Source organism: Lissotriton vulgaris, chromosome 2_1 (assembly GCF_964263255.1).
Source record: "Lissotriton vulgaris chromosome 2_1, aLisVul1.2, whole genome shotgun sequence".
Lineage (NCBI taxonomy): Eukaryota > Metazoa > Chordata > Amphibia > Caudata > Salamandridae > Lissotriton > Lissotriton vulgaris.
In genome coordinates, this window is record NC_141687.1 from 182,009,222 (window position 1) to 182,035,862 (window position 26,641).

Below are 26,641 nucleotides of genomic sequence, written 5' to 3' on the forward strand. Positions count from 1 at the left end.
GTGTCTCAGGGTGGCTATCTCAGACCTAAGACTACCAATAAGCTGGGAAGTGTCTTGCGGTGCCAAGCATTGCTCATCGTTGGCCTCTATTTGCATTATGCGATATGGCTGGGGTGGTACACCTGAACATGTATCAGGCGTATCCAACAGTGGTACAAATCTATTTGTGCAAGGGATAGGGGGGCCAGGTAGACGTTCGTCAGGCCATGTGGGAGATTAGAAGAGGTGAAGATCCCTGACGTGGTATTGCTATGGACGGGAGTTCCCTTTCTAGTCTGTTTGTGGAACATTATAGGTATAGTAGTTGGGCAGGGAGAGCTGTTGGCATTAGAGAGCGGGCTAGCCTTCGTTGCGGGGCACTGTTGGTTTCGTTACGAAGATGCCCTCGCATTCCCTAATCAAGGTGTCGATCCTGTCCAGCACACAATTATTGGCTGCGTGTTTGCGTGATTTCCTTGCCTTTTTCCCCTTGCCTGTCCCGCTACTTAGACTGTTTTCTACCCCATTTCCTCCATAGCTTTCCCTTTGACCATATTTCAACCTGTGTTAGTACAGGGCAATTACAACTGTTCGCAAGTGATTGACCCCAAGGTGGCTTTTGTCCAAACAGCAATCAGAAGTGTAGAACACATTTTAGTTGTTAAAGGTGCTATTATGGGTTGGTCAATCGTACAATCAAGACAAAAAGTTCAGGCGATTTGGTTCTTTTAGGTACTTTTTTTTTTAACTCAAATTGTTTTTATTGAAGGTAAACAAAAGGACAAACAGTACATTACAATAAAAGAAGAAAGGTGATAGTAATAAGCACAGTGCTAATCCCAATAGCGCAATACATGACAATAATGATACTAGTATTATTCTGGAATGATAATAGTTAAAGTAAAATTATAATGATAATAAAATAACAGAAAAAATAATAACAGTGACAATAATAATAATGATAACAATAATGATTGACAATGCACTAGTGCCAAATAAGATTTCTTCGTTGAGCGCAAGCTTAATAGTATTTAAGAGATCAGTACCGCCACTTCACACAATAAGCAAATGCAAGGAATTACTCATTTGCGAGGAGTACGAGACCACCTAGGCATAATCGTGGTTGCGAGCTTATGGAGGGTCGTAGCATGAGTACGAAGAGGCAAGGGAGCCCCACAGTTTTCTGTGCGATTTACGCCATGGACAAGTATGGAGAGATTCGTTATCAGAACCTCTCAAAGAGAACAGCCATTCTAAAGGAGACTTCACCGGCAATTTTCCACTTGCTTAGAATGACTTTGCATGCCAGAGTGAGCATGAGGTCCATCAAGTGCCGATCTTGGATGCTTACAAGATGAAGATCTAGAGCTCCCAATAAAATATAGGAGAAATCTCTTGGAGGTCGGTAGTGAAAGGTTTTGTGTATATAATTATGTATGTTGTAGCAGTAGGATTGTAAGGAAGGGCAATAAAAGAGCATGTGGGCCAAGTTACCCAGGTGAGATTTACAGTTCCAGCATGTGGGGCTATTGTTGAGTTTAAGCGTAAAAGTTTTCTCTGGTGTCAAGTACGATCTATTTATTAACATTATCTTGGTTTGTAAGAGTATAGGCAACATTTTGTTAGAAAAAGTGGTCAGGTGAATCTTTTCCTAATAATGGGATCTTAGAGGAGTTTATCTAATTTTCCCTTGACGTCTTGCATTTTCTATATGATTTTTGTGAGTTGGGAGAGAGGAGTTTATATATCTTGGAGACGATGTGTCCAGCTTTTACGAGTTAAGCAAGCTTGCAAGCTATCGAAGGGTCAGAGGATGTGATGGAGCGTAGTGAAATGAGCAATTTGAGTTTTAGAAATTTATAAAAATCAAGAGGTTTGAGCCCATGTCGAATCTGTAGGTCGGAGAAGGGTAAAGGCAATGAACCTGTAAATAGATTTTTGACTAGATTTACCCCGTTTTTAGACCAGTGATCCCAGTAGAGTGACCTGCCATCTAACTTTAAACTCGTATTATACCATAAGGAGGCCAAGTTGGACTTGTTAATTTTGATTTTGGCTTTGGATACCCGTTCTAAACTCAGCAGGGCTCTCTTGGTATTGAGCAATACTTTGAGTGAGGGAAGGCAGAAATATCAGCCGTTAGGAGAGCAGAGAGAGGCATGTTATTAATAATCCCTCTTTCTATGTCCAACCAGACAGGGATATAGTCTGATTGTGGGAGAAGCCAGTTAGACCCCTGTTTACATAAATATGCAGTCTGGTAGTTTCTAAAGTTCGGGAGGCCTATACCTCCTTTTTCCTTGGGTAGCTGAAGTTTACTTAGAGAGATTCTAGGTTTCTTACCCTGCCAAAGGAATGTATTGAAAAGTTTATAAACCTTTTTCAGGAAGTCATTCGCTAGTAGCATTGGTAGCATGCAGACAAGGTAATTAACTAGAGGGGTTATCATCATTTTTAAAGTTTCCGCCCTACCCCACCATGATAAGAATTTCGGGGACCATCCATCCAGCAGGGTGGATATCTTTTTGTGAAGGGAGTTCTCATTAGTTTTTAAGGTGCTGATTAGATCTTTCTCAAATTCCAGTCCTAGATACTTGATTCATTTAGGTTGCCAAAGTAAGCCTGAGTCACCCATAATGTCTTTGTCACCAATGTTGTTCAAGAGTTTCACTTCCGTCTTATCTTTATTTAATTTGTAACCAGACACTATGGCAAAGTCCGCTATTGAGGACATTAGAGCCGGTATTGCAGTCTCTGCTTTTTCAGATATCACTAGGACATTGTCGGCCGTAATTTTGCCTGTGCAATCACCAAAACATATCCCTTTAATCCGATCATTATTCCTAAAATGGTAAAGGAAGGGTTTAATAGCAAGCAGGAATACAGAGGGGGAAAGGGTACAGCCTTGCCTTGTGCCTTGTTCTAGCTTAAAGGAGGATGAGAGGCAGCCCCCCTCTCTAATTCCTGCTGAGGGATTGGAATAGAGTGCCATCACCATATGAATGAAATTCTCCCCTAATTTGAATTTATCTAGCGCCGCTTTCAGGTAAGACCAGTCCACTTTATCAAAGGCCTTTTCAGCGTCTAGGGTAATTGCAACTGTTGGGGAATCAGTTAATTTAGCCTTTTCTAGTATATGAGCTAAGATGCACGTATTATCGCTAGAAAGTCTATTTTTTAAGAAGCCCACTTGTGAAGGGTGGATGAGTTTGGATAGGAATTTCTGGATACGTTTTGCGAGAATCATAGCGTACATTTTACAATCTAAGTTAATTAGCGATATTGGCCTGTAATTTTTTGGAAATGACGGGTCCTTCCCTTCCTTGGGAATCACTGCAATGATGGCTTCAGGTGGAGTACCGCTAACTTGACTGGTATTAGCGAATTCATTATATAGGTCGAGTAGAGGCTGAGCCAGAAGCCGAGTGAAGCATTTGTAAAACTTTGCATTAAACCCATCTGGGCCGGGAGCTTTCCCAGATTTAAGTGCTTTTATTACGACTTCAATTTCCGGAGCAGTGATCGGATTGTTAAGTTCTGATTGATCTTGGGCCGATAACTAAGGAAGCAAGCAATTGTTTAGATAGTCATCTGTTTTAGAGCTGTCAAGATCTTTTTTCTTACTGTACAAAGAGTTATAGAAATCCTTAAAAACATCTGCGATTTTAACGGGGTCAGTGTGAGATACCCCAGACTGATCTGTTAAGCTCTTGATTGCTGATTTCTGCAATTTAAATTTCAGATAAGAGGCAAGGCTATTTCCTGCTTTATTGGATTCACATAATCTGCTATTCTTTTGAGTTTTCAGCCATATCCCCGCTCTTTCACTGACTATCTTATTGTATTCCTATTTTTTATTCATTATTTCATTCAGGACGAGGGAATCTCTAGTAATTACATGTCTCTTCTCTAGTGTAGCTATTTCTTGTTCTAAACGTGCAAGGTTGTTGTTAGCGTCTCTGTTCATAGCCGCTCTTATTTTTATGAACTCGCCCCTGATGGGTACTTTTTACTGTACACCAATCCTCTCGAGCATAGTGTGAAGTGGTACAGTACCTTAGTTGCTAGCATACAATGGCGAGCAGGGACGCAGTCCGGAAGTCCGATGAAAGAGGGGGGCCCTGCATCTTCCATGCAAGAACGGGCTTGCCCTATGCCCGCGCACGTCCCATGCCGGTTTTTAAAGCACCTCCAGGCGCTTGCTGATGATGCGCGCGGCTCCGGCCGCGAGGAATCCTAGAGCCCACGCCGGTTTTTAAAGCGCCCGCAGCTCCAGCCGCGAGGAATCCTGGAGCTTGTGGTGCACCCAGAGAGAGAACAAGGCACAAGGAACAGATGGAAGGCAGCAAGAGGGCTGAAGCGGGTCCTCCTTTCTGATACCGCCTCTCTCCCTGGCACTTGAAAGATCACCTATACAAGACTCACACGCACCAAGCTTTAACCTAATATTTTGCCCTCAATCCGGCGACCGCTGTCTCGAATACAACCCCTTAGAAGGCCATAAAGCCAACCTTTCGTGGTGTTGATATCTCTTTCTGCACAGCGAAACGTAAACAATACCATGATAAACTTTTACAGATGGAAGCTCTCATTCGGACCCTTGAGGAGGGGGAAGGGCTGGCACATCGTCAATTGGTTCTAGCACAACAACAATATCAAGAGGAGCTCTTAGAAGAAGCGAGATGTGCTTGGTTGGCTTCCCACAGTCTGATTTAGCAGTGGGGTGACAAGTCTGCAAAATTGCTGCTCCGGCTGTGCCAACACGTGCTGGAACCGGTTCAGATTCCGACTGTTAGCGATTCCGGCGGAACTGTACTCCCTGATCTCGTAGAGTGAGCTAATAGTTTTTCCAGCTACTGTAAGGCACTGTTTGCCAATAGTAACACTCTCCCCGACGCCCAGATATAGAGGTTCTTCGCTATAGACATTAAACAAGGGTTGTTAGACCAATGGATGTATCTCCCCCAACTCTGCCTCCACTGTACATTGATTTTTTTAATTATGAAAAGGTTCATAAGGTGTTTGTACCAAATATTTATGTGGCACAATCTCTTTTGAATGCTGTTGGCTAATTATGGAGTTGGGTGGTTTTTTTTTTAAAGAAAATGTGTGAACATCCCAAAATTTTTTTGCACATAGGTATTTTAAGTGCTGTCAGATTACTGTTTGTGTTCCCTCAATGCCTCCGGCTATATTTGCATCTCTAGTTTTTCTGGCCAGCTGCAGTGGTTGCAGGGGAAAGGTGACGACGAATGACGTGATTTGTGTATAACATGTTGTAGTAACATGATTCTCCCGCTTACAAAGGCCGCAGGTTCTCCAGGTTATTAAGTCCAATATTCTAAATGTCACGAAATGAAAATAAGGGACACACATGCTAGAGACAAATATTATAATGGTGTAAAGCTCCCTTCTTCTCGGCACCAGGGACTTTCAGATGTTTGTGATTTGTATGACAAGGCAAAGGATAGGAATAAGTGTAGCTCTGCATGGAAATCTTATAAAAGCTCAAAAATTGAAAGCCCCTTTTAGAGTCACCTCAACATGAAATTGAAAACACCTAGAAATGCATTCTCTCAAAATAATGAAAACACAAAAAGTGTTGGATTCAATGATTACCAAAGTCTCGATCACTGTCAGTCAGTCGATGCCACATTCGAGTCTATCAATTGTATCCACTTAAATCAAAATCATACACTAATCAGCTACATTCAAATCTGCATTGATCCTGCTCCAGTAGCAACAGTCCTGCCTGAACTGCCAGGCCAGGTTCTCTCTGAACCAGAACACAGCAACCCCCAATTAGGCAGCAGTGAGGTATACTTCAGTCCTGGTGCATAGGAAGCATGGGACACATCCGAGCATACCAGTCACACTGAGGAAAACAGAGGTGATGTGTGAAATTCTTGCAAAAGTTTCAACCATGAATCGCTCAGGCTATTTATTTATTTATTTTGAAAGTTTTATATAGCGCGGACAAGATCCTTGCGGATATCAGAGCGCTTTACATAGAAAAGTACATGAGGGATCATGGTTCAGATGAGAGAAACAATACATCATCAGACAAATAAATCAAAAGAAGCAATCAGTACAGTTAGGTAAATCATGCATAGGGTGCAATATGATCTGTGCATCAAAAACAGGTAGAGGTATAATACTGCAGTAAAAGGCATACATTCACTAGTTGATGATAATCTAAAATAGGCCATTTCTTAGGGTGCTATATGATCTAATGATCGGAGTATTATAAACAAGTTCACTCGCTATGCTATATGGGCTAACTATCGGTGCATTAGAAGTGGTTGGAGGTATGATACTGCAAAGTGGAAGACATTCGCTAATTATTATTAGCCTATGAGGGTTTCTAATGAGGGTTCCCTAGGGTGAGTTCGAGTGGTGAGAAAGACTAGTCCAGCATGGCCGACAAAGAGAGGGAGAGACCAGTCTAAGATGGCAGCCAAAAAGCAAGGATTCCAGAGTTTGGTTTCTCTTTCTACTCTGGGGATGTCGAATTAGTCCATCTTCCATGTTGATTGAGGGGGGGAGCAGAGTTCAGCTTCTATGCTGCTGGATGGTGGCTTATCTCTGTTTTGCTGCTCCCTGACCGCGTTGGTATGTAGCTTCATGGTGGGCAGGGGGGCGATTTATGGTTCCAGCTTTATGGCCCCAGCCAGGTTAACAATGGAGAGTGAAAAGCCCGCGAAAATAACAGTATTGGGTTTCACCCAGTATGCTACTTGAGACCGAAACCAACCATAAGCAAATCCGTTGAAATATTTACCCTCTTTGTGGAAGTCAAAAGTGGGAGAGTTGTTGTACACTTGATAACTGCTAAGGATATATTTAGCACTAATATGTTTTTCACATATTGTCTGCTAAAACAGTCTTTGCCACTATAATGATAATCAATTTATTTTTGATAAATGGATGGGCGGCAGCGCTGATCCCTCTAGGATTCAGTCTTGTAACTTTCATTTCACACGCATCAGCAATAAGTTCCTGCCTCTGAGTTGAAACTGATATTTCCTTGATTCTAGCTTTGATCCGATCCCTGGTCCGAGCCTTCTCCAGCAATAGGGATATTGTCTTTTGACAATAGTGCCTATCCTCATGAACACTACATAGATGTAGGGAATGAAATGGTAGCTAGGGATTATGTGCAGTAAAGGTAGCAGTAAAGCAAAGGGTAGGACATAATCTACTATTCACAACTTCTAGATCTTAACAACTAATCGATCTTTTAATTGTCTTCTTTTGTGTCAATAATAATCTCATGCGCGCATCAAATGTGATTTCCCCCTATGCAGTTTAAGTGTTTTTATTTTGTTACCTGTCTTTCACTTTCTTTCCCATCTTCTCACCCTCTCCTTATTTCTTCCATGACAGATTGGACAAGCCCGCCATTTCAGCAGCTTTCTGGTGTAACTCAGACCTGTTCCAGCAAGACCCTGGGCCGGGTAAGTGTTAGAATACAAAGAGAGGGAAAGGACAATGTTTTATAGAAGAGATGTAAAGAGGTGTGTAACATGCCCATAGCTACAACAGAGTCTAGCCTGTCCTTTATATAACTATACTGTCTTCATGCAAGGCTCTCTAGAGGTGGTTTATACCTTGCACAAGGTAGCAGTAAGTCTACCAGATTGCTCAATATAGTAGCCTTTGTTGCTTCTGTCTTTAACAATTGTTATTATGAGGTGGATTATCGTTTTCTTTTTCTTTAAATCATTCACTGATCATCTACATTACCCAATGTTGATCTCCAGCAGTAGATTGTCCATAGAGCCACACACTTTTTCTAGCTGAGATTGTAGTAAAGCGTTCCATAACAATAACCTTTTCAGTGACCAGTTCTCTTTGCCAGAGGAAAGCTGTCTGCTATCCCGACAACAGTGCAGACTACATAAAGTCCAGCCCATTCACATTGTAATTTTGCTCATCATTGCCTCATCACAGTAGGATCCCTGAAAGCTTTAGCAATGGTGGTTTGACTCAGGAAGCGAGTGGTGGAGGAAGAATGAGGAGTGAGAGCAGGGCGTATAAGCTGCCATAGAGTTGGCGCTTTCTGTGCTCTGGTCGAAGCTTGCACGGGGCCTGGCGGAGTATGTGACTGGGTGGTGGGGCGATAAGTGAGGCAGGTGCCAGGTTTAAAGCACCAGAGCACCAGAGCATGACACAGCGATTAATTTGCAAAACAATAAGTGAAGGGCCGCGTCAGGAGGCAGCAGCAGCTTGCACCATCCATTGACCCTGACAGCACTGCCAGTTACAGTACCAACACAACTACTAACCATCAGACTCCTACAAGTGTGACAGTTCATACTATTCAATACCCCCAAAGGGGTTGGCACTTATTAGTGATTGTTAATGCATATTAAATTAATAAACAGATGTTGTTGTGTTCATACCCAAATATGGCAGACAGCGTCACCATGTGGCAGACTCATAAGTGCCAGTGCCGAGCAACGGAAACCACTGGCTAAAATTAAGCAGTGAACCCTGACCGTGACCCTGTTGACGCCGGAATCTGCTTTTGCCTCTGCCTCCGCCCACCTAGTGCTCAGCTCGCCACTGCTGCTCTGGCAACACTGTTGGATCCGCTCCTATTCTTCCTTGCCCCGTCTATTGGCTGACAACCTGTCTAAGGTTCAGGCATGCATGAGTCACAACTCTCAGCCACACCCTCACACATCATCCCTAGTTTGTACACATCATCTCCAATGGGCACGTGAGAGCGTCATGTTGCAGGTGTCGACTACCTTGCAGTGTTAGGTGCTGCAGGTTAGAGAGGGTGGCAGGTGCACTGCGGCAGTCGGACAAGGTCTCTGTGCGACTTGTGTTCTTTTGGAGCCCTGTTTCCATAATCCATGTGGCCGCTGGCTCATCCCTTGCTTGTCACCTTGCACCTTTGCTTTTTCGCTCTCTACTCACATTCTCAAGGAAGGACTGAGTAGGAGGAGGAAGGATAATAGTGGAAGCAGAGCAGATCTGAGTCTGCTGACGGCAAGCGGATAGCTTGAAGAGTGGCGAAAGAGCGATGGCCTAGAGGTGTTGAGCCCCTACCTTAGTCCACTAACATTACAGTACTAGGTAGCCGTGTACTGAAGAACTTTTTTTTGAAGTACTCCATCCCCAGGATTGCTCCCAAAACACTGTAAGAGGTTCAGGCCCGTATTACAAAAAGTGCCCCAAGTCGCAACAGGCGTTTGCGCCCGCTTTGCAAGCCCCGGGGCACTTTGGTATTACAGAAGGGGCCGCAGACACTTGTGCGTCCCCTTCCGTAATACTGATAGCACTGGCGCACATAAAGCTCCAGCGCTATATTCATGGGTCCTTCCATCATTTGCATGCAAATGATGGAATCTCTTTGCCTCTGCTTTCGCCATGTTACAGACACTGGTGCAGCCCTCTGGAGGGGAAAAGGGGTTCCTATGGACCCCCCCAGACATCCCCTTGCAGGAACTGACTGCACCCACCTGCAAGAGGATCTCCAACCCCCGTTAAAGGTGCAGGCGGGTTGCCACCTGCACTGTGAAAACATGGAGCGGCTTCAAAGCAGTCTCTCCATTTTTCACATAAATGTGCTGCTCCCGGGGCAGCAGGAGTTCGTGGCTGCCCTGAAGGCAGCAAATTCATCCTAATACGGCACATTTTCCTTCATTGCACTGGGCGCACTTTTCAAAAGGTGCGCCCAGCGCAATGAAGGACAATGCGCCGCATGTATTATGCGGCCCCTGGTGCATAACACCTAAAAACCATAAAGCACAGGTAGTAATTTGGCACAATCCTGACTAAAAGCGTCAAAAGCTATTAAGTGATTGCCAAGCATTCCCTAAACTAGCATACAATTAGTACAGTTAAGACCTCCTGTGCATTTAGAAATGCATTCTGGAAGAGTTCAGTCAGCACCTATAGCAGATAATAAGCGCAGAAGATCGCAGCAGAGTGTGGTAAACGCACAAAGTCTGCACTGCATGCAGAGTGCATATGTAAAGGAAACTAATTTAACAAAACCTCAGTTGGGAATGACTTCTACTACATCTCCGAGTACACCAAGTGCACCTCCCCTTAGAAACTAAAATGATATGCATCAATCAATGCATCAAAATCTCTCAACAACCCTGAGAAAGGAGTCAATATTAAGTGACCAGGAAGACGAAATTGCGCAAGCTAAATAATGCAATTAAGACATACCTCTTCACCTTTTGGCGGTACATTAGCATTTAAGCAAAAACTACCAGGCCAGACAGTGCAGTATCCTGATTTGGCCCGTCTCAACTCTAGTCTAACCAGCCAGAGAGGGGTGTAAGGTGAAACCGAAGAGTCTCTAGCAACATCAAGCCCCTTTATCTACATCATTAAGAGCCCACAGCACTCGAGTGCCATGTTGGTGAATAGCCTGAAAACAATGGAAGATGGCTGGGCTACCCACAGAAAGTCATGGCACTTCTCATCGGATTAAGTTTATTCAGTCATGTGTTATCAAGATGCTGACAAGACCACAGCCCCAGTACACACTACCCAGCCAAGTGTATGGGTTTTAGCTGGGAATCTCTCTTGGATACTATGCAGGCCACAGGTGAGGCTAAGCACTACCACTCAAAATAGACATCCAGGTCAATCTACTAGATATACTGGCCCGTTATGTGACTACAATAGACAAACAATTAGGACAACTTAGTTCACTTATTGCAAGAGCTCAGACGGAGGCCCACCAATATCAAAAAGTCCCTTGTTCTTGTGGCCCATCTTGGATAAACTAACCACAATTGTAAATGGCATCCTTGAGGTAGTAAAATCAAACAGAACTAAGGCCATGGGTCCTGCAATCAAACCAATTGGAGAAGAGGAAGACTTTCATGTCATGAACATGAGTGAAAATCCTGTATGTCCAGACTCATGGTTCCGGCATCAAATACCTATCACAGCAGAAGTCCACGGGGAAAGTATGCAAGTAGCAGCAAAGCTTACTAACGCAGCGTCCAGGAAAGCAGACGGCAAAAGCAAAAAGCTACCAGCTTGGGGTGAGGTTACTCCTGCAAGCCAAGTAAGAAATAAACAGGACACAGCCCTAGAGAACAAGACAGCTGAACAATTTACCTAGAGTACAATGAATGAATAAATCACAATTTGAGAAGCCACTCTTGAAGTCAATCGGGGAACATGCCCAAACGCCACAAGCACATCTACTGAAGAAGTCACCTTACAAATGAGTACGGTGCTGAGGAAGAAGCAGCAACAGTAGGAAAAGACAGTTAAAATCAACTGTAGAAAATAACATGGGAAGGTGGTATCTTCTTTTCAATAAAGAAAACGTAAATTGGCCGGTCCCTAAGAAAGAAGGGAGTCAGCCCCCTAGATTGACATCGAAGGCAGAGCAAACGGGCTCTAATTTGCTGCTGTACGATCATGAAAAGCAGGTTCCTCAAGTAAACAAAACAGACTTCCAGAAAGAAATCAAAATAATTTAACCACTACACGGGCAACAACAGAAATTCAAATAGAGCTGACCACTACAGAAAGCCAAACAGAATGGCTAACTCAGTAGGATTGTCCAATAATCGCAGATGCATGCGTCTATGAGCATAAGCCCATAGCCCCAGACTCTACAGGACTTAATGATGTAAAGTTAACAAGTAGGATTATACACTCCTCAGCACAATCCACCGAGGACTGTAAGTGCCAGTGTAAGGAAATAAATTGGCATGCTGACAATACCCAGCTCATCTTCTCCCTCACCAAGGAACCCAACATCATCGGGCACCACTTTCAAGAAGGGATAAAAGCCATTGCCACCTGGATGAAGAAGAGTTGTCTGAAACTCTCCTCGGAGAAAACAGAAGTCCTCATCCTTGGCTCCACCCCCTCAGCATGGGAAGACACCCCTCGGAAATCCTCCCTCCCCGACAGACCATGCATGAAACCCTCAGCATCATACTGGACTCATCACTCACTATGAACTGCCAGATCAACGCCGTATCTCCGGCCTCTTTCAACACCCTCCATATACTCCGAAAAACATTCAGATGGATCCCCTCCGAATCCAGAATAACGGTCACGCACACCTTCATCACTAGCAGACTGGACTACGGCAACGCCCTCTATACCGAAATAAACAAAAAAACTCCTTCACAAACTCCAGAACGTCCTTAAAGCTGCAGCCAGACTGATCCTAGACATTCCCCGTCACAACCACATCACCCAACACCTCTGCGATCTCCACTGGATCCCCATCGAAAGAAGAATAACCTTCAAGCTCGTCACACACGCAAACAAGGCCCTCCACAACATCGGACCAGCATACCTAAACAACCGCCTCTCCTTCCCCACATCCAAGTGAAACCTCTGATAAGCCAACCTCTCTCTGGCCACCATCCCACGCATCTACAAGACCAGAACGGGTCTCCCCCTCGCGGCCATCGCACGCCAACACAACCTCAACATCATCTCCTACGCCGACGACACACAGCTGATTCTTTCCCTCACCAACGACCCAGCCACCGCCAGAGCCAACCTACACGAAGGGATGACAGACGTAGCCAAGTGGATGAAGAACAGCTGCCTGAAACTGAACTCAGACAAGACTGAAGTCCTCATCCTGGGCTCCTCGCCCTCCGCCTGGGACGACTCCTGGTGGCCCCCCGCTATGGGCAGAGCACCCAAACCAACAGACCACGCACGCAAACTGGGCTTCATCCTGGACTCCTCCCTCTCCATGACCAGACAAGTCAACGCCGTCTCCTCGTCGTGCTTCAACATCCTGCGCATGCTACGTAAGATCTTCCGGTGGATCCCCACCGAAACCAGGAAGACGGTCACCCAAGCCCTCCAGAAGAGACTCCAGCGGATCCAGAACGCCTCAGCAAGACTCATCCTCGACATACCCCGACACAGCCACATCTCCGGACACCTGAGAGACCTTCACTGGCTCCCGGTCAACAAGAGAATTACCTTCCGCCTCCTCACCCACGCACAGAAAGCCCTACACAACCAAGGCCCAGGATACCTCAACAGCCGCCTCAACTTCTACACTCCCACACGCCAGCTTCGATCGACCAGCCACGCCCTCGCCTCCGTCCCCCGCATCCGAAGAGCCACCACGGGAGGAAGGTCCTTCTCCTACCTGGCCGCCAAGACTTGGAACTCCCTCCCGACCCACCCCCGCCTCACCTAAGACCACCTCACCTTCAGGGAGCTGCTCAAGACCTGGCTGTTCGAGCAGTAGCGGACGCCCCCTCCCCAAGCGCCTTGAGACCCTCCGGGTGAGTAGTGCGCTATATAAATGCATTGATTGATTGATTGATTGGTCTCCTACCTCGCAGCCAAAACCTAGAACGACCTCCCCCTCCACCTCCGACAAAGCCCTACACTGCTCCAGTCCAGGAAGGACCTAAAGACCTGGCACTTCAGATGACCCAAGCAACCAACAGAGCCGCTCCCTCCCCCGTTGCACCTTGAGACCATCACGGTGAGTAGCTGCACTATACAAACCCCTGATTGATTGAATGAAGGTGGGCAACTGACCAACCATATTAACTCAGCAAAATAAAGTATTATGGTACATGGAATATAAAACAAGGGGTAACCATGACGTGCTAAATCTCACTAATATCTTGTGGCTGTTGACGGGAATCCTGGGCCTGGCATGCATTAGAGGCTTGGAATACAGCTTCCAAAGAATTTATAATGCTGCGTAGAAGGAGAAAACTGAGTCCCCCCTTGTTACTTTCCTGTCATACCAGCATGCTGCACAAGTGTATATGCATGGAACCATTTTTAGAAACTGGGGCATCAAGATCAGTTGGTTCACGGGGAATGCCCCCTGCCAGTAGTAACTCAAGCCCTTGCTGGGAGAGGCAGACATAATATGATCTCAGTCCTGAGTGGTGCCGTGGGATCCATCTATTCACCCTGGGAATCAGTCGACAAAATGCCTGGTCCAGTGAGACCGTGTGGTGAAGAAAAAGAACATAAAGGAAGACAGCTAAACTTCCAGGAGCAAGGTTGGTCTGGCTCTAAGCTTCCCTGTCTAAACCCAGTGGCAAGTGAATGAGACCAGGAGCCAGCCAGTCACAAATTATAGGCGCTAAAGATCTGCTCATGGAACATCAGGGGTTTAAGTAATAACATTTATGACATCAACCTCATAACATAGCAAGCAATTATATATCATAACTCTACAAGTAAAGTGGTCTCAATCAGTAGTGCCTTAAATAGAATACATTGCATATGTTAGCTCGGCGATTAATGAAATACAATTTGGCTGCCCCATACATAAGCCAGGCCTTGAAGATAAAGAGCCAATTGTACGACCCATTTTCGCAGGCGCAAACGGGTCTGCGAATTCTTTGCGCATGCAAAAACCAATTGAGACATGTACATACCCTATTTAGTGAGTCACAATTTTTTTGTGAGTCGATAAATAGGTTTTGCAACTCGCTATTTGGAAGGGGCGTTCCCTTCCAAATAGCGCGTCTCAAAACCATGTACTAATGTCATGCAACTGCAATTGTGGTTGCGAAACACTCGCAATTACCCCCTACTTCAAGTAGGTGGTAATGCATTCGCAAATGGGAAGGGGTCCCCAGGGGACCCTTTCCCCTTTGCAAATGCATGCAAAATAATGTTTTAAGGGCAGGCAGTGGTCCCAGGTACCACTGTCTGCCCTTCAAAGAAAACAAAAACGTTTCATTTTTTTAAAAAATGCATCCTGTTTTCTTTTAAGGAAAACGGGTTGCATTTTTTTTTTAAGCTGCTTTATTAAAAAGCAGTCCCGGACATGGTGGTCTGCTGAGCCCAGCAGGCCACCATGTCCCTGGGAGGGCTGTCATTCCCAATGGGCTCGCAAATTGCGAGAGGGTCATTAATATTAATGAACCTTGAAATTTGCGACCCCATTGGGAACCGCAAAACAGTGAAAACACACTGTTGTACATTTAATTTAGCGCCTCGCAATTTGCAATTCGCAATGTGTCGCAAATTGTGAGGCGCTAAATGAAATGGGCGTACATCTGACGTACGAGCTGGGGTTGCGAAGCTGTGTCGAGACATAATTGAATTAAAGGATGCCCATCCTGAAGATTTTAATCTGAACCTATTTCGTTTTCAGGAAGATGAAGCGGACCTGCATGAACAGGGCACTGGAGGGGAAATTCAAGTTCAATCACTTCCACCAACAAAAAGCTTTTTCTTTGCAATTTTTTTTTCGATGATTGCACCTCAGTAGGGCTCAGAGTCCCTAACGCAGGTTTCCTAGTGATAATCCCCCTGCATGGACCGGATAACAGAAAATTGTGTCTCACTTTTGGATTATACTTTGGTAAATATAGCTCTCGTTAGTTACATCCAAGAGTTTCGTATTGACTATCACCAAGCCCACTGGAATTTTGTGGCAGGGAAGGACAGGGTTGATTAAAATATGCGGTAAGAAAAGGCAAGTTATCCAGTATTGGTGTGTCTTTCATAAAGTCACATGCCTTAATCATTCCCTGTCGACGAGGCTGGAGTCCCACGGTAAAAATATATATACAAAAGCAGTGCCTTAGTAAGAACTCTAGTAGGCTAAAAAGAAAAAAGGCCCAGAAGGCCCAAAACTTGGTAGCCTATGTACCTCCTCATATGAAAAGAACTAAAAATGAGTTCCAACCAATCAGCTACCAGCACCCTCTAGAACCTTCCCAGCAGAGGCAGTTCTCAGATTTTCAGGGAGTCTCCCTGAGTGCCTACTCAGTTTCTTCATCCTTTACCCTTCAAGATGTCTGACAAGAAATCACTCTTTAGAGCTAGCAGGACCTGTGATAAGAGGGTCCATGTAGATGATCAGCACAAGGACTGCATCTACTGTCTACATCCTAACCATGTAGTTAAGGATTGTAGAATATGCCGAACCTTTCCTGCTAAAACCATCAGAGACAGGGAAGCAAGGTTGATTTTATGGCGGAAATCCTCGTCTGCTGAGGAGGATGACAGGGCTTCTACATCTAGCACGAGGGCTAGATCCCACGACAGCTCCTCTTCAGAAGGAAGAAAGCACCACAAAGCTTCTCATGAAGCTTCTGACCAGTCGAGGTCTCCCATTCCTCCCTTTGGATCAGCTTTGTCTCCGTCCTCTGAGATTTCCAAAAGGCCTTCAACCTCCAGAACGGTAAGTAAAGCCCAGATTAAAACCCTTTCTCTGGTGTTTTCTCATATGGGATCTGTGACCTCTGCTGCACCTCTTTCTACAACTACGGTCTCTACCATGGCTATTTCATCACCTATTGTGTCTACTAAAATGTCTACTTCATAGAGATCTAGTGTGGCGAAGGACTCGTCGATAAAGAGTTCCTCCTCTAAACCTTTGTCGACGAGAGCATCGAAGTCGAGTTCGCCGAAGGCAGTTTCCTCAACGACAAAGACACCGTCGACGAAGAGCCCGTCGACGACTAAGACATCGTCGAAGAAGACCCAGTCGACGGCAACGCCACAGTTGATGAAGAGGCCGTCGACGACGAGCCTGTCGACAAAGAATTGGTCAACAGCGATTCTTCCAGTGTCACAGGCTACACCAATTTGCTATACTCACTTCCAGTTAAAAACCTACCACAGGCAAGACTACAGCAATATATCTCGGTTACTGCCATTGCATATTTTGGAGACGTATGTGGAAGATGATGAATCTGATGAGGAGGGTCCTTTCGGTATAGCTCATCATCCCTCAGAACTACAAATAAAATGCCAAGATGAGGACGACGAAGAAGATTTCCAAGAACATTTTTACCAGAGACATCCCAGAAGGGTTTCGCATCAAGGAGAGACCAGTCATCTTCCTTCTTCTTTGATACAAGACCTACAGGCCATGTTGGCTGATTATCGACAAAGGTTTCCTTCAGAAACGGCTGTTCCTGTTTTGCCTCCTGCACTGGTTGAAGTACCAGCATCGCCGGTGGAGGCTCCTAGTTCTCCAAGGCAGCCCTCTGGGACAGCACCGCAAGGGCACCATGATACTTCATCCTCGGACGAGGAAGGTATCGAAGAGGGTGAATTTCTCGACAACACTGGTGATGGGGATCCCTGGAATGACTACATCCCCCATGCCCTCTCCACCTATTCCTCAGCCATCAGATTCTCCTCCTGAAGATATCGTCGGCTTCCACAACCTCATGCAACGGGCTGCGACTAGATTCCAATTACCAGTCACTATTGAGCAGTCTGACTGCTTCTTGCATGATTGTAAAGAGGATTATAGGAAAATTACAAGAGCGATTTTAATTATAGACTGCATTTGGAATGAAAGTCTTAAAACCATGAAGACTCCTGCCTCTATACCTGCGGTTGTTCCGCAGATTGAAAAGAAATGCAGAGCACCTCCGATACTCCATCTTGCCTTATAGGTGATCCACGTCTTGATTCGGTCATATCTCAAGCTGCTCAGCAGAGATCAAAGAATCCGGCCACACCAATTTCAACTCCGCCTGATAAAGATGGTAGAAGGTTGGATCTGATAGGAAAGGCGTTTTCCACTAATGCTGCATCCTCCATTAAAGCAGCAAATTCACTGGCAATTCTTGGACTGTATGACCGCCAGATGTGGTTGGATTTGGCAGAATTCATAGACCTTATCCTGGAAGATCGCTGACAAGAGGCACGAAAAATTGCGTTGTAAGGTGAACGAGCCGCATCCGAAATTATTGACTGCGCTCTAGACATCGCTAATACCAACTTCAGACAGCTTGCAGGTCGCTGCGGTAATTAGACGCTAAGGATGGCTTAAGGCAACATCTTTTAGGCCAGAGGTTCAAACCAAAATCCTGGATATGGCCTATAACGGCGATTCATTATTTGGGAAGCACATAGATGAAGCCTTGTTGGCTATCAAGACTGATACAGATACTGCAAAATCATTGGCTGCTCTCCAGTACAAACGGGGATCTTTCCGAGGAGCCAGAGGTCGGGACTTTACATCCAGGGGAGGTTATCACAATCAGCAGAACAGGCAGTACCAGTCGCAATACAAACAGCCTTACTATCAAACATCATACAGACAATCTGCCTCTGGTAGTTTCTCTCGTCAGGGCGGATGAAGGCGGTCAAACAACTAAGGCCGCGATTCCAACAGGAAACATTGAGTCCAGCAGGACGTCAGTCGTTCCTCCCTCCCTCCCTGTGGGCGCAAAGATCTTGGTCTTGTTTCACCAGTGGCAACAGATCACGTCAAATCAGTGGGTCCTCGACCGAGTACACAAGGGTCACACATTGAAATTCACCAAGAAACCATCTACGACCCCGCCCAAACGTCCCCCTCCCCCTCGTCTTCACTTACTTTTCAAAGAAGCCTTTAACATGCTCCGTAAGAATGCAATAGAAAAAGTTCCTCTGTCGCCGAAAGGAAAAGGGTTCTACTCTCGCTTCTTCCTCATAAAGAAAAAATCAGGGGAGTGACGCCCAATTCTCGATCTCCAAAATCTCAACACGTTTCTGAAGAAACAGAGTTTTCGAATGGTGATGCTTGCCAAAGTTTTAAGTTGTCTCAACGAAGGAAATTTTATGGCTTCTCTAGACTTGGAAGACGCATACTTCCATATCCTTATACATCCCAAACATCGCAAATACCTACGATTCACAGTGGCTGGCGTCCACTTTCAGTTCAAGGTACTCCCGTTCGGACTGAAATCAGCACCAAGGATCTTCATGAAATGCCTAGCACCGGTTTCCGCAGCTGTGAGATCTCAAGGAATATAAGTGTTTCCTTACCTCGACGACTGGTTGCTCAAAGGTCCTTCAGAAAGAATAACGGAAGAGGCTATTTCAACATGCCTACATCTCTTTTCAAGCTTGGGACTCACTCTCAATTAAAGTAAATCACAATTACAGCCTCTCCAAGTGATACCCTTCCTGGGAGCAAGACTGGATACCATACATTGCAAAGCATTCTTATCAGAAAATCGCCAACTGAGACTGCAAAGCCTAGCAAGGTCGATCTCAAAAAGAAGCTCAGTTTCTGTCCAGACATTCGCTTTACTTCTGGGGATGTGCTCATTCGCAATAAACCTGGTTCCGTTGGCACAACTCAGAATGAGACCTCTGCAAGAAGAATTGCACCTGCAATGGCAACAAGATGTAGGATCATTCGACGACTCCATCAAGGTGACACCCCACAGATTCGAGCGCTCCATTGGTGGTCTCAAAAGACAAACCTGGCCCCAGGCCTCACTTTCTTGACAACTTCCCCAGAACAACGGACGCATCCATGGAGGGCTGGGGAGGTCATCTTCAGGACTTGCATATTCAGGGCAGATGGTCCCTCAAATACCAACAAAAACACATCAACAGTTTGGAACTACGGGCAATTTTTCTCTCTCTGCAGGCTTTCCTCCCAAGGTTTGCGGGCTCCTCAGTGCTGGTCCGTACCGACAATACGACCAGCATGTATTACATTAACAAACAGGAGGGAATGTGGTCACCATCTCTATCGCAAGAGGCTCAGGACCTGTTACAGGGTATAACCCTAAAAGTAGAACATGTCAAGGGGCTTCAGAACACTTTGGCCGACACCCTCAGCAGATCTCTATCGGGATGAAACGAGTGGGAGCTGGAGCAGAGGCAATTGGAAAGAATCTTTCAGATTTGGGGCAGGCCAACGCTAGATCTGTTTGCGACAAAAGAGAACAACAAATGCCTATATTACGCCAGCAGATTCCCTCAACTGGGATCAACAGGGAATGCCCTGTCCATGCAATGGTCAGGGATTTATGTGTACGCTTTTCCCCCAATACCATTGATACAGAAAGTGCTTCAAAAGATGAAGAGAGAGGGTTGCCGTCTCATCCTGATCGCACCCCGCTGGCCAAGGCAATATTAGTTTCAGGACCTACTTTTGTTATCACAGCAACATCCTGTTAGTCTAGTTCCAACACTCACAATATTGACAGATCCACAGTTGCTGCACTTGCACGCATGCTTCCTGACTTCTTAGAATTTAAAGATCTGAAAATATCTCAGGATTGTCGTGAAATTCTATCCAAATCTCATGCCCAGAGTACAGTCAGGACGTATCGCTTAAAGTGGAAACGATTTTGTCATTGGTGTGAGGCAGATGATATTCATCCAATCCAAGTGGAGGATATCCTACCCTATTTGCTATCTCTGGCCAAAGCGGGGCATGTGTTCTCCTCTATCAAGGTTCACCTCGCTGCAATTTCCAGATTCCGGAAGAGCTCTAACAAACCTTCACTTTGCTCTTTATCACTTATCAAACAATTTTTAAAAGGACTTTTTCGAGTTTTTCCCAGATACGTCCGCCACCTCCGAAGTGAGAGTTAAACACAGTTTTGTCTCAGCTAATGAGAAGGCCATTTGAACCAATTCACAAGGCTGAGCTCAACTTTTTAACCTGGAAAGTGGCAATTTTATTAGCTCTTACTTCAGCCCGAAGGGTTAGTGAAATTCAAGCCTTCACCATTTCAGAACCCTTTTTGCATTTCACTAGGGATTACGTGATTCTACGGACAAATCCCAAATTCATCCCTAAAGTACTGTCTCAATTTCATCTAAATCAGCCTGTAAAGCTTAAATCCTTCTTTACAGACCCAGTCACGCCGGCCGAAAGAGCTTTACATTCTCTTGACGTCAAGCGTTGTCTTACATTTTATTTACAGAAAACTAAGGAAATCAGGCGATCCAATCAATTATTTGTCGCCTATGGTCAAGCCACATTGGGACATGCTGTAACGAAGGCAACTATAGCCAGATGGATTGCTTCTGTTATTCAATTTTGCCATGACAAAGCCAACAAACCTTTACAGAGAAAGGTCAAAGCGCATTCCACCAGGACTATGGCGGCTTCTACGGCACTATTTACTGGTGTCACATTAGAAAACATCTGTGGCGCTGCGACATGGAAGAATGTCCACACGTTCACGAAACACTACTGCCTACAATCTGCGTCGCAGGACGATGCAGCTGTGGGACAAGCTGTTCTTCAACATCTTCTTCATTAAGGTTAGAATTATATTGTCTTTAATGCTGCACATATTTTTTTTTTTTTTTTTGTAACAGGGTAGAAAACAACTGTCCATTGAGCCCATACAGGGCACAATTTTGTATATAAATGAATTACTTTACAAATATATTTATTTTATACATAGGAGAAGGTTAATGCACTGTGAACTGCGGCAGTATAAAATATATATATGTACATTCAATTGACAACGGAAGATATACACCCTGTCACTTGGTTTTTGCTTGAGAAATTTTTCATTCTGTTTATGTTTTGCACTAGCACTTTTTTCAAATCGTCATTATTTCCCTTGTATACATTGTAGATGATTATATATATGATGTGTTAAACTATACACTCTAAGATGGCCGCCACGAACACCTTGGCGTGCATTAGTCCACTGTTTATGTTGTGAGAAGTGGTTGGGAATATAATGACGTAGCGCACAAAAAATGGCTGACACTGAGGAAGCCGAAAAGGTGAAACGCGTTTGTCGAGGGGGCAGGGGGGTCTGCCAATAAACCATCCTGGTAGAAACGCTGACTTGGAGTGCCGTCTTTTTTGTACTTCTGAAAACTTCTGGAAGTCTGTGGCAACATTTATACGCGGCTCACCACCGCGAGACAGAGCACCCGGGAAGAGGAGGAGCGACGGCGGTGAAGGAAGCTGTTCGACAAGTTAATTTGGCTGTCGACCTGAGGTACGAGGATCGTCCAAGGCAACACGGAAGGGTGATTTGCCGATTTGATAATAAACGAAGGGAACCTGCATGCGCTGCACCAAAACCGAAGCTGACGCGGTAGCCATACGGAATCCGAGCGGCGGCTGGGGAACTCCGGCGAAGGGTAAGCGGTGCACCAGTACCCCAGTCATTTTCCATAAACATTATATATCCGTACCTCTGTCCCGCAGAAGCAAGTCATTTGTGGCGGACCCCCCGCTAACTGTTGTGGTACCCCTTTAAGACTGTTTACATTGAACGCGAGAATAAGTGCTTTTCCAGAGTGCTGCACAACATGTCATTGACAGCGGAAAGAGAAAGAGAGGCAGAAAATATTTTCAAAAGTACAAACACTATCACTATCGTCGCAGAGGGCGCCTCAACCTCTGCGTTACCGATAACGAACTTACAGACTCTGTTCCAATAGTTAGAAAGAACGATTGAACGGGAAGTTCGGAAATGGTGGGAGGCAACTTCACTCCAAAGCTATGTGGACTGCAATCGAGTCCCAAGAGGGTTAAGAATTTTTACCATCCCCTCTTACGAAAATCCGGACCCACAATTGCTTAAGGACTGGGCATTATATACAGCTGATACCAGTAAAGGCATGCTATTAATGCTAATTAAGTATGCTTGGAGTGATAGGGAGAAAGCCCTTGCCGAAATCCAAAGACTGGAGGATCTAATCAGCAAGGACAAAGACACCAAGTCGGCTGAGGATCTACGGGATGCAATGCAAAAGAGACTCAAAGACTATGAGAATGGCATTAAAAAAAGGAAGCAAACAAAATTCCTGAGAGACGAACAGGACTACTTAACAGGCAGAATCTTAACCTTCGCAAAGAAATTCGATGCAACAAGAAAAAGACTGGCCCAGGGAGTGCAAATTCGATCAGGGGCGGTCACCTCAGAATCAGAGGCATCACAATCGGAGGATGAGTCTACCAAAAGTAGCAAAAACAAAAAGAAGGCAAATGAAAGTGAGAATGCAGTCCCTCCCCCTTTTTTAGACGAGTACCAAGTGATGGAGACAAGATATCGAGCCCAACCGCAGATGCCACAAAAAGCTCCTCCCAAAAAAGGAAGAGGAAAACAAGGCGCGGCAGGAGAGGACGCACAGGCAGCGCCACCAATGGTGACTCGCAGCAGAGGAAGGAGGGGGAGATGGCAGTAGAAGAAGAACACACTATTGTCAACCTTTCAGAAAGGAAACTCACAATACATGAAGAAAGGGTCCTAAAGAAAGGTTTAACATTTTGTCCTACAGCCAAGTTTGACCCGGTTCAGACTAAAATTGATATCTTCAAGTTTGTCCGTAAGCTCAAACTACAAAAAATATCTGCCACAAAAAATCTCTCTGAAAAACCAACGACTCCGGATGTAACAACACCACCCAGAACTAATCTCATAGACAATGATCTCTCAACCCTGACTACAGTACATGAGCTCGTGGACTCTGAAGATATACCAGGATCCGCGGAGGTACTAAGAAGGGAGGAAATTGCACAAATAAGAGACCCAAGCAACCTGAAACGTAAATCCAGATTTTTACCACACGTGACACATGATGCTATAGACGTCTTTAATGACGCCATCCTCCAAGACATGGATAAAATGATAACTACGAACTTGGAACTCACTAACAAAACTTCCAACATATCAAGATCAGAATGGGAAGCAATTAAGTCTCTCAAGGAGGACAATACCATTGAGGTTAAGCCCTCAGATAAGGGGGGAAACATCGTCATCTTCAGCAAGACACACTATAAAAAGGAGGCTCTGAGGCAATTACAAGACAGTAACTGCTATCGAATCATGGAGAAAAGGGATTTTTCAAACTGTGTTACAGAATATCATGCACTTCTTATGGGTTGGAAAGAGGAGGGTATGCTAAATAAACACGAGTATGATTATCTGTTTTGTGAGCACCCAATCATTCCCACATTTTATCACCTCCCTAAGGTGCATAAAGACACCAGTAATCCCCCGGGCAGACCTATTGTCTCCTCCATAGGAAGTCTACTGGAGAACACATCTAGATTCATAGATGGGTACTTGGCCCCCTTTGTCAGAGACTTACCTTCCTATGTCAGGGACACCCAGGACTTTATAAGGCAGATTGATGGCATCAGGTGGGAGGAAGATATGCTTCTTATCAGTTTAGATGCAACTAGTCTATACACATGTATAGAACACCAAAATGGGATCTCTGCAATCAAATGGTTCCTGGGGAAAAAGAGCATGCAATACCATCAGCACAACAAAATGATAGTGAAAATGATTGAATTCTGTCTCCACAATAACATCTTTCTGTTTGCAGGGAATATGTACCAACAGCTGGGAGGGACTGCGATGGGCACGTGCTTCGCCCCCAGCTACGCGAATCTATTCGTGGGCTGGTGGGAGAAGCACGTGGCCTGGGGGGGTCCAAATGAAAAATGGCTGGACAACATAATGATCTGGTCGAGATATATTGACGACCTGTTTGTTGTTTGGCACGGCGATATCCCCTCTGCTGAGGAGTATGTGGCGGTGTTGAACAACAACGAGTTGAACCTTAGATTCACAAGTACAATAAGTAGGACATCTGTACATTATCTCGACCTTGAGGTCTTTGTCAAGGATAGTTCCTTACAAACCAGACTTTACCGCAAGCCTACGGCTGGCAACACCGTGTTACACGCGGCGAGCCACCACCCGAAGAGCATGATCAAAAATATCCCGTTTAGAGAACTACTGCGCTTAAAAAGAAACTGCTCAGACTCCAGCGATTTCATACAGGCCCGGGATGAGGTGGTATCTAGGTTCAAGGAGAGAGGATATTCCAGGTCACTCCTCACAGAAGCAACTAGGCGAGTAGATCTAATTGACAGAAAAGACCTTACACAGACCATTCCGAGGGACAAGGTGGAAGACAGTACGACAAGGATGATTACCAGTTTCAATATGAGATCAAGCGAACTGGTGCAGATATTTAATCGAAACTGGCACATCCTAGGTACTGACCCAATTATGAAGAAAATATTACCAACAAGACCGTCTATCACTTATAGACGTTGTCAGTCCCTCAGTGATCATCTTACAAAAAGCCACTATGAAGAACCACCCAGAACTTTAAGATCTAAACCCATCAATGGTTTCTTCCCATGCATGCAATGCAAAGCATGCAAATACAGTAAAAAACGAACTAAGTATGAGGGGAGAAACAATGACCCACGGCCCATGAGAGTGATCAAAACATTTCTAAACTGCAACTCTGAGTTTGTAATTTACTGCCTGGTATGTCCATGCTCCAAAAGATATATTGGAAGCACAATCAACCAAGCTAAAAAACGCATCCTGGAACATATGCGTGCCATCGCCAACAAGGATAAGAACTATCCGGTGGCACGCCATTTCGAGACCCACCACGTGAGCAATAGGGATCTATTGTCCTTCTATCTAATAGATCAGTTGGAGAAAAGAGAACGAGGTGGGGACAGGATCAGGTTACTAAGAGCGATGGAGTCCAGGTATATAATTGATCTCCAGAGTATGCAGCCTAAAGGGCTCAATAATGATGAAGAACTTTGGGTTCATTTAGAATAAATAGCACTCACCCACAAGCTGGTACGAGAATGCAAACCAACACTGCAAGTAGAGTAACCCAGTATGAAAATCAATATGGGATATCTTTCCAGTTGGTAGCAACTCACCTGGTATGAATAGATTGCCATTAAATGAATTTTTGTTCATACAGGGCATTATTACTTTTACAATGTAACAGGGTAGAAAACAACTGTCCATTGAGCTCATACAGGGCACAATTTTGTATATAGATGAATTACTTTACAAATGTATTTATTTTATACATAGGAGAAGGTTAATGCACTGTGAACTGCGGCAGTATAAAATATATATATGTACATTCAATTGACAACGGAAGATATACACCCTGTCACTTGGTTTTTGCTTGAGAAATTTTTCATTCTGTTTATGTTTTGCACTAGCACTTTTTTCAAATCGTCATTATTTCCCTTGTATACATTGTAGATGATTATATATATGATGTGTTAAACTATACACTCTAAGATGGCCGCCACGAACACCTTGGCGTGCATTAGTCCACTGTTTATGTTGTGAGAAGTGGTTGGGAATATAATGACGTAGCGCACAAAAAATGGCTGACACTGAGGAAGCCGAAAAGGTGAAACGCGTTTGTCGAGGGGGCAGGGGGGTCTGCCAATAAACCATCCTGGTAGGAACGCTGACTTGGAGTGCCGTCTTTTTTGTACTTCTGAAAACTTCTGGAAGTCTGTGGCAACATATATATATATATATATATAGATATAGATATATGTGTATTATGTTAACAGATGTTAATTGATGTCTATTATTGCAAAACGATGGTTAATTTACATACAGTATTAATTTTAAAGAGTTGTTTATACCTTATTCATATTCTAACCTTCCCGGATGTGTTTGGGAGTATATACACTCTGTCTCCCACCGTCCGGAAACGACACTATTTGGCTTACTTCTTGCTATTCTGATTCAGGTATGTGAATCTATGAAAGATACCCCAATATTGGATAAGAAAACAAGTTACTTACCTGTACCTACAGTTATCCAGTAATGGTATCTTTCATAGATTCACATGCACCCACCCTCCTCCCCGGCGAGACAGTTCTTTATTTGGGATCCATGCTTCCCACTTGTGCTAAGAAAGTCTGAGGAGAACTGCCTCTGCTGGGAAGGTTCTAGAGGGTGCTGGCAGCTGATTGGTTGGAACTAATTTTTCGTTCTTTTCATATAATGAAGAAGATAGGCTACTAAGTTTTGGGCCTTCTGGGCCTTTTTTCTTTTTAGCCTACTACAGTTCTTACTAAGGCACTGCTTTTGTATATATATTTTTACCGTGGGACTCCCGCCTCGGCTACAGAAAATGATTCAGGCTTGTGAATCTATGAAAAATACCAATACTGGAT

The 26,641-nt window shown here is 44.7% G+C and overlaps 1 protein-coding gene across 2 annotated transcripts in view; it reads left to right on the forward strand.

Annotated features, from left to right (window-relative positions):
* MKS1 (MKS transition zone complex subunit 1) overlaps positions 1-26,641 on the forward strand; it is a 341,489-nt gene that overhangs the window by 278,298 nt on the left and 36,550 nt on the right. For both annotated transcript variants that reach the window (XM_086954701.1, XM_086954702.1), the window contains exon 12: positions 7,366-7,436. In XM_086954701.1, coding sequence (XP_086810827.1) covers positions 7,366-7,436 — 71 coding nt within the window. The remainder of the gene's footprint in view (positions 1-7,365; positions 7,437-26,641) is intronic.